The 9,272-nt window shown below is 43.3% G+C and overlaps 1 protein-coding gene across 1 annotated transcript; it reads right to left on the reverse strand.

Moving 5' to 3' along the window:
- Nucleotides 1-195: 195 nt before the first annotated feature.
- Nucleotides 196-2,356, reverse strand: MED31 (mediator complex subunit 31). The gene is made up of 4 exons (XM_030231428.2): nt 2,216-2,356; nt 1,819-1,896; nt 1,210-1,306; nt 196-472 (listed from the first exon to the last, which is right to left on the reverse strand). Exons 1-4 carry the CDS (start codon nt 2,223-2,225, stop codon nt 280-282), a joined length of 378 nt encoding a protein of 125 aa, XP_030087288.1. The 5' UTR covers nt 2,226-2,356; the 3' UTR covers nt 196-279.
- Between the last annotated feature and the right edge of the window lie 6,916 nt (nt 2,357-9,272).

A 9,272-nucleotide genomic window follows, 5' to 3' on the forward strand; every position in this document is an offset into this window, starting at 1 on the left:
TCTTTGTAGATAGTAATAAATCTAGATTTTGTTTTCAAAATCAAGAGGAATCAATAACTATTGTAGTAAAACTCTTACAAAATTGTCCATGCTATAAAATAAATTGCAGGTGTTAGTTAGTCTTCAAAAGAGTTGAAACAAAAACAAACCCCAGTCACTTGATAAATTCAAATAAAAGGGACACACACCCAGAGCCAAACTTGCACAAGGGTTCATTCATCTCCTGCAAACACTTCACTAACACAAAGTACACCTTATCACCACTACTCCGCGTGCTCTTCATTTTACAGAGGTGTTGTTTTGTTGCTGCTGCTCAGCCAGTGCCTGCTGGAGGCGCATCCTTTTCCGGGAATAGTGCTGCCAGTGGAGGATCTGTTGCTCATCAATAAATTTGGCACACTGAGCATTGACCAGTTCTTTGCGGAAATGTTCATACTGGAGCAGCTCTAGCATATGCAAACACTGAGGATACCTGGGTTAAAAATAAACATGCTTTAATACAGGTTTTTAACAAAGGACACTAAATCTAGAGTCTCCAGTGCTTCTGTGGGTTGTTAGTTTTGACTTGTATGTCTTTACCCAAGTGTGAAACCACTTCAGCATGCACACTGTGACTTGGTAACTGCAGCATCAGGCCAGGAAACAAGGAATCCAATCCCAGTAATAAATGCACATTCCTGCCTACTTAGAGTATCTTCCCATATGGTTTGGTTTGATAGGCCAAATCCATCCATCCATCCAACAGGCTTTGCAAGGCCTGCTTCCAGAGCCCAATTAGAGATGACCAAAACCATTTTCCCAAAAACAGAAGGAATTTGCACACTTGCAAAAACACAAAATCACCCTTTGCTTCGTGTAAGCATCAATAATGCAAAACTGATCTTAACATTCACTTAACTGCTTTTTTACCCTAATGTTCAATAGTTTGTTTTTAAACCCATTGAAAGTGCCGATTAAGGCTTTACAGAAAGATTCTATGCAAAACTCATGAAATTTTTATAATTTTCCCATTGCTGCTACATGTGGACTATTGGAAATGGGAAAATCTACATTGCATATAACCATGATCTTGCATAATCTATGCTGCAGGGAGGACAAAAGTAATGTTAAAGGCAGAAATGAAATCCTAACGTGGTGCTGTACAGCGTGTAAAATGAGGTCAATGCCAAACCAATAAAATGCAGAAACTTATGGGAATTGAGCACTTACTTCAGGTATTTTGCATATTCAGGTTCTTTCCAATAAAGTAAATATTTAAGATAATTTACAAAAGCTTTATCTTTGAAGTAGCCTCTTTGTGCAAGAACTGAAATAAATGACAAATAAGGAATTGACAGTTACAGATGGGTGTAAAATATCAGCACACCTGAAAAAAATCACAGTCAAAACTTTCTCATTACAATCAAATTTCAATAATTTTTATTTGGCAAATTAAAAAAACACAGGGCAAAATAAGATTTTTATGTCAACAAAATAATAGATTGGTCTCATCTCCCTTACAGTTTGCATCTTCCATTGAATGGAACAACTTTTTGAAACAAGAAAATTTGACTGTAGCATCAAAATTAGCAATGAGTTATGTATAGTACCTAAAACTATTCACATTCGCAAAATTCTGTTATCAGATAAAGGAATGCTGTTAACTTGACATTACTTTGTAATAACAGACTCAAACTTGTTATTTTCTTCTTTACAGACTACTTTTATGCTGTGAAAACCCCTTTTCTTTGTTTAGCTCTCTCTCCAGTTACCAGTAACAATAAACATCAATACACTATAATAACTCGTCCGGGTCCTGTTATTTATTTAAGTACTTACAGTTGAGATAATTTGGATTTGCCAGACATTGAACAAACTCCAGCTCCAACTGGAATCGAAGTCGATTTCCTGTATCATCTGATTTAAGAAAAAAAACCAGTAAGAATTGAACCCACACAACAGATTGAAAGTAATCCCAGTCGCTGTGTCACCCGGGACCAAAGCGGGCCGGGGTGGGCGAACGGCCGGCAGCCGAGCGCGGGCCGGCCCGGCCAGGGCAGCACAAGGGGCCCGAGCGCCGGGCAGCGGCCTCTCTCGGCCTGCGCGGTCCCGTCCGACCCGCCGCTCTGGGGGCCTGGGCAGCTCCGGCAGCGGCCCCACGGGGCCCCGCACCGGCCCCGCACCGGTGCCGCACCGGCCCCGCACCGGTCCCGCAGGATCCCGCGCGCTCCCGCACCTGCGTCCATGTCCGGGGCGCGCACACCCGACTGCGGCGAGCACACCCCCTGGCAACGGTCCGGCGAAAGACAACGCTAAGCACTCTGGGAACTCAGCAGTTGTTGCCTAGCAACGGCGGCAGAGGCGGGGCGCGGCGGAGGCGGGGCGCGGCGGAGGCGGGGCGCGGCGGAGGCGGGGCGCGGCGGAGGCGGGGCGCGGCGGAGGCGGGGCGCGGCGGAGGCGGGGCGCGGCGGAGGCGGGGCGCGGCGGAGGCGGGGCGCGGCGGAGGCGGGGCGCGGCGGAGGCGGGGCGCGGCGGAGGCGGGGCGCGGCGGAGGCGGGGCGCGGCGGAGGCGGAGAGCCGCTCGTTCCCGTTCCCGGTCCCGGTCCCGGTCCCTTCCCCGTCCCGGTCCCGGTTGTGGGCCCACTCACAGTCCTTCGCACTCGCCCTGGACACTGACAGGGCGCCCCTTTAACACGTGTGGGTCACTTTAAGGGCTTGGTTTCCCGAGCTCACGGGTGTCGCCAGGGCCGCGCACTGCTCGGAGGGCTTCCCCCGTGCCTGTCCTGCAGGGCAGCCTGCAAACACTCGGGTGTCTGGAACTAAGCATGATTGACACCATTCCCTCACTCCCCTGGTTAGGGAGCAGCTTCTGCTGGGTTGCAGCACCAGGGCATTGAGTAGCTGCTCTTGGAAAGAGAATTGAGAGATCCCAGTATCCGAATAAACCCCGCAATGAATATGGCACCGTACAAATTCCTCCCTTCTCACGGTGCTCTGCTGCAGCTCACGGCAAACCCCAAAGAACTCGGAAATCGTTAAAGTACAAACCAGTGTATTTTTAAACGAGCACCATTTCGTTTTACATCAATCGCTTTGTCCTGACGGCGTCACTCAGCACCGTCCTGCGGCACCCTCCAGCCCTGCAGAATTTCCCCATCGGAGGGGACAAAAGCCCGGTCACACACGCGCCGCTTGTGCCAGGAGTCTAGTGCTAGCTCAGAGTGACATTCCTGCGACACCAGCTCCTGCGACTCCTCCCGAACATGAGCATTCCTTCTGACAGGAGCAGGGGTACTGGTTTGTCCGTTTGCCACAGAGGTCAGTCAGTCCCAGAGCCATTAGAATTTGGCTCTGGGGTCAGTGATCCAGGTATGCTTTTCCCCCACATAGCCCTTGAGCTAGGAAGGATAAAAAGAGGATGAACTTTTGTTTGTATTTGCAGAACATTCATTTTAGCTTTGTACTAGACAAAGCCACTGTTCATAAATTCCAGAGCAAAAGGAAGTGGAGAGAACCAATTCTAAAATACTAAACTGTATTTAAAGTTTAATGGTAAATATTGGATATTGGACAAAATTTGTAGCTTTGCAGGTTTTTTTTGTTTGTTTTTTGTAGTGACTTTATAGTCAGCCAAGGAGATTTCTGTCAACCTCTAACCTTAATTCTTCATTACGACACAGAAGTCTCAGAGTAAAACCATTAATAAGCAAATGCTCCATGAGTGAGCAGCAGCAGTGGAAGCAATCTCTACAGACTTTCCTGAAACCCTTCTAATTTCTTCCTTTTTTTGTTGTTTAATCATTTCCAATTTTCATTTGTTGAAGTATTTTTGGCATCCAACATAGCAATTTTCTATAATACTATATTTTCCTAGGCAGTATGAATTTTTCCCTGGGAATTGCATTACAAAAACCATATAAAAAGAATCTGTGCATAGTATTTTTCTTAATAAAAAGATGGGTTGCTTTCTTAAGCAACATTTTAGTGGTTGTGGAGTACTACTATTACTATATCAAAACATAACAAGTCACTCCCCAGTAAACACAGACTTTGAGCTAAAAGAAGAGATCAAATAGATCCCACGTGTCTGCATTGCTATTCTAGAACAGGATTTCTCTCCCAAGAGTGACTTCAGAGGAGAGAACCCTAAAAAAGGATTGGTCACAAAAATAAATTACTATGTAGGTTTGCCCGAGTTAAGTCAAACATCTCAATCCTTGTCCATCAAAATTAGGAAGAAAATTGAAAATCGGGATTTCAGTATATGAGATTTTATAGTATGAAGGATTTTATATATGAGAACATTCTGTAAGAAAAGTTTGATTTTTGTTGCTTTGTTTTTAAACGCCGGGTGACTTGCAGGACATGTGTTAATATAAATGTGAGCCAGAAATTTGTCTTATTGTCATAGAACCAGGATGACATTGCTGCATCAGTTTCTCTTTTCATAGAGACCAGAAGAGGCTGTTGTCTGCCCAGAAGTGTGATGGTTTAGGACAATAAGTTTATCTTAACTCATTAGAACTGGCATAGAGACACAGCTCTTAAATGGAGCCACTTCTGGGACCTGAGGCCACCAAGGTTTTATCAGACACAAGAGAAAATAAAGTCTCATCTGGCATGCTGTTGAATCTTGAAGGTAAACACTGAGGAAGAGAAATGCTACAAAAGATTCCTCCAAAGTGCAGTGCATTTGCACCAGAGAGAAAAAAGTCCCAGCAATTTCATCACTGAAAACTGATCAAGTGAGATGAAACAGGGACGTGTTTCATACCAGTGCATGAAACCCAAGACATCCCCTCTTGTTCACCCCCGTCTGCCCACTGCTTTGGAACAGAATGCAAACTGATACCAACATGGGCATCTGACAGGATTTTACCCACAGAATGCAAGACAGCTCCTGTAGACTGGAGAGCATCCTACTTCAAATATGGTTAAATAACAGAGCAGAGTATGCATTATGTTATATATATAACAAGCCAGCACAAAGTCTGCAATTTTTTTACTCCAATGCTATAATTGTAATTCAATAGAAACAAAATCATAGTTTTCAGTGACTAAAACAATTGTCAGAACATATTTAATTAAAGGCTTAACTCTTCATGAAGTTCTCTTTTTTGAGGTCAAGAAACTGGCAGGTAATGTGCATTTCAGAAGGCAGCCAATAAGAGTCATGGTGGAACCACTTCATCCACAGATGCCAAATACCATTCAAGCAAGCTGCAAATTGGATGAAATACTGTAAAAAGACTGGTGTATTGAAGGCACTGGCACATGTACTTCTGTGACTCTGGTACTCCTCCAGCTTCAGACAAACACTGGAATTCAAAGATAAATTCAAGATTAAATGTCATGTGTCAGAAAGCATTTATGTTTTTCATTAATAAGTTTGTTAAAAATACCTAAAGGCCTCTATTAGGAAGGAATTTACCTGGACAGCAGGTGAATTTGAAATCAGCCATTTGCCAGGAGCAATATACATTCCTATGTTTCTGATTTCTGACCATATAGCCAAGGCAAAATATTGAAATAAAATAGAAATTTCCTCCAGAATAGTAATTCCTTATTTGAAATGTTGCGTTAACTTTGTTTCTGGTGGAAATTTGATCTTCAGCTGGCTTTCTAAAATATTTGCAAAGACCCAGCCCAAGTTATTGTTCTCAAAGAATATCTCACAAAGGAAATTACAATAAAATAGATTTAGTATCTGGAACACTCAGTTCTTTCAAGAAAATGGTTTGTCTATAAAAAAAAAGTTTTATGAACATTTTAATGAGGCTCACACTCTGACTCGAAACAGCTTATAAAAACTCATTGAAGTGCCATGTGCCAAGTAAGACTGGGAAAAAAAATTGTGTGGGCAAATAAAGCACTGAAGTAAACTGGGGAAGGATAACATCTTTCCTCTGACTGAAGAAAGTCTCTTTCTTATGGCCAGAATCTACAGTAAATGTAAATCTACATTTACACCAAAATAAATGGGCAACTATTGACTAAGTGCTCTAGAAAAACCTAACTGGGCAAAAGTAGCTTCAGTATAGTCAGCTCTATTTTTAAATAACTACCAAACATTAAGCAGTCCCCAATCACCTGAGGGCAGCATGGCATGCCTACCTTTACTCTGTGCCCCCAAAGGTAAGAGCTGTACTTCCCTTAGAGTTTCTGTGCCAGACTGCCAGCAGAGGCAGTCTGCAGTGCATGGCAAGCCCTCTCTGTGCCACAGACCCTTCACTCAGGGGCCAGCAAAGATACACAAAGGGGAAGGTCTGATCTGACACTGAAGAGCTGCCACTGGGATGGTTCTTCTGGGCAGAGGAGAATCAGCACCCTGCCATTAAACCACGCAGACAAATGCTGAGCCCAAGTCCTGCAGCAGACTGGTGGCCTTGTGGTGCGAGGCACAGAAGTGTTGAAAACTTCTCAATGGCACAAAGAGATTGATCAGACTTGTCTGAAGTCACACATTTATTCACCCACACTGGAAAACATTGTGAAAACTCTGTCACTTGATCCAAGGGCTCGGGATTCATTACCACCCACCTTTTCACATATTTAGCACAGACACTTGGTGGCGGGGAAAAAAAGATGTGAAGTATGTAAAAATGTATACAATATGTCCCTACTAAAAAGGAAGAGGTATGTTAAGGAACCCCTGCCGCATTTTGGCTAGGTCTGGTTCAGTGATCTATTTCTTTTTCTGGACTGATTTTCACCAACTGTCCAATTCTAACTTTGTCAGCAAATGTTGGGTTTGGCTACAACCAGGTTATTGCTATTTCAAGTGGCAACACACCTGAGCTGGAAAACAAAGGCTGAAAAAGCCAAACACTGAGTTCAGGTGAGAACAGAACTCAGCTGGAATGCACTACTCGCTGCTCTGAACCCAGTGGATGACACCAACAAGTCCGAACCACTCTTCAGATTGGGGACTTCTAATCATGTAGGGAATGCTGCAAGGTTTTTCTTCTCAATTTCACAGATCTAGATGTTCAATACATGGGCAGGAAGTACCTTTGTTCTCCCTTTGTATGTTTTCTTGTAGTTTGGTAGTTCATGAACTCATTCACAGTTGTGACACCATTCCCAAGCACTACACTGTGGGAACAAGTTTGCACACTGGTATATGACCAAGGAGGAACCCTGTGCAACAGCAGCACAGATCACAATGCTGAATGTTTAGGACACTCAATATTTGCAGAAACAGCATTAGCAACTTGATATTTTGGTAAACTGGTATTTTGAGAGAAGAAAGGAAAAGCCAAGGATCCATAGAAAGTGGGCAGAAAATAAGAAAGCTTTAATTTAGCTCCTTAGAGGCAGCACTGCCAGCTGGCCAGCTGACACTCACTGACCACAAGGAATCACACTCTGCCCCCATATGGTAAAATGGGAACTGTTTGCTCACTCAGGGTGGCTGAATAACACCCTGACAAAGCCCACACTGAGGATCCTCACATGTTTATTGTGGGTGCTGGGGGTGCATGTTTGAAAGTGGGGGGCAAACTGATTCTTTTATGCCACTACCTTAGGACCATCACAACCTCTGCACCTAAAACAATATTCCTTTGATGAGCAACAAAACAATTGTTATGTCTAGTAAGTGGTACCTTTCTATGGTACCTGTCCTGCAGCTGAAGGGGCTGTAAACCAGATCTAGTCACAAAGCAATTGTCCTTGCACTGTCCACTGCAAGTAACATGTATTTACTCAGGGCACTGGAACAGGACACCATGCATGCTTGCTGCTGAAGAGAAGCCCATTTGTGCCTGTTATATTGGAAAGTGTGTACAACATTTATCTTAAAAAGTGGATGTGTTTCTTAGAGTCTTATAATCCTTTACTCTGAAATGAATGAGACAGTTCGTGGAGTATGCCACCTGATTTGGTCACACCTAAACATCTTCAGAGATGTGAACTTGAGTTATCACTTAGCTGATTAAAGAAGAGAAACCACTGATTTTCAGGTCTGAAGACACCTAAAAGTGGTGTTCAAATCTCTGCTTTGCATTATTCAACTACAGCATGTACATTCCTGGATCTTACTGGGGCACCACTGTGCTACAGTGGAAGCTAATGCAGAAACAAGTGGTCCACTATGTTACACAGGAGGGGAGTCAGTTCTAGAAACTTTTTATTTGCCAGGCTCTAATTATGTAACCCACCCATTTAAATTAAATAGGAATCAATCACAGGATGTCATAAAAGTGTCTCAAAAAGACACTGCTATTAACAGTACAGAGAGGTGACACATCCAATAATTCACAGTTACAATAAACTCAACACTGTTCGTTACCCCACATGCACACTGCCCTGGCCCAGCACTCCTGACCATGAATCACCCTGTGTAACTATTGATGAAAATAGCATTTGCTTCCTTCTTGTCCAGCAACAGAGTGAAGCTCTTCACTGGCTGAGGCAAGGGCCATCTCTCCCCTTCAAGAAACTTTCAGAACATTCTTTTCTGCAAATAGGACAGTGAAGCGTCTGTCCTACAGCTTTTAGCTGGAACTGGTTTTAGAAGAGTTTTGGTCTGCACGAACTGAGACAGCCAAGCTCAGTATCATCTACCCATGCAAGTTCCCCTGTATCTTACTAGTCAGAGAGGAATTCCCTTTCTCAAATGCATTTAGATAGCTAGAGATGCAAATCAGCATTAAGTGGTGACTGCCAAAGGACAGAACATGCTCAACTGTTCCTGGTTTCACTTTCTTAAAAAAAATACTGTCATAAGTTTCAGGTGGTGACAAATATCTGTGAGCAATACCTCATCTGCCAATTCTTGGCACTAGAACTGGCCTCTTTCTTAGACAGACTCTGCAAGTGGAAGCGTGTTTATCCACATGCTCCACCATTCCCTGGAAGAACTGGGAGGCTGCACCACCTGCAGCCATCTGGAAAGACAGGGAGCCATTGGTGGCTCTTGGGAACAACATTCAGTGGACAGTTTATGGTGCTTACCACCATGAAAGAGCATAAAAGATAAAGGCATGGAAATAAATTCTTAAAGCAGTTTTCTGCTCAAAAAAGCAACTGGTCATTTTGTGGATAAATATTTCCCTCACTTCTAGATAAAAATGTATTTTTCCAGTTCCATAAAGAAAATTCACATTAATAACAGAACTACTTAATATCCTAAACACAATACTATGCTATATGCCAGATCTTATACACAGAATTCTGTAATTCTATAACTTAACACCTTGCACCCATTATCATGAGGTGGGAAATCACTATGGCTGCAGAATTTTACCTTATGTCCTCACAACACCTCGGTGAGGTAGATAGGTTCCATA

The sequence above is a fragment of the Serinus canaria genome, chromosome 19 (genome assembly GCF_022539315.1).
Source record: "Serinus canaria isolate serCan28SL12 chromosome 19, serCan2020, whole genome shotgun sequence".
NCBI lineage: Eukaryota > Metazoa > Chordata > Aves > Passeriformes > Fringillidae > Serinus > Serinus canaria.

Excerpts from the sequence above, each read along its gene's own strand:
- MED31 (XM_030231428.2), bottom strand. Across the intron at positions 1,307-1,818 it reads AAATCCAAATTATCTCAACT|TTCTTGCACAAAGAGGCTAC; the intron begins GTAAGTACTTAA and ends CATTTATTTCAG. Across the intron at positions 473-1,209 it reads GAATATGCAAAATACCTGAA|GTATCCTCAGTGTTTGCATA; the intron begins GTAAGTGCTCAA and ends TTTTTAACCCAG.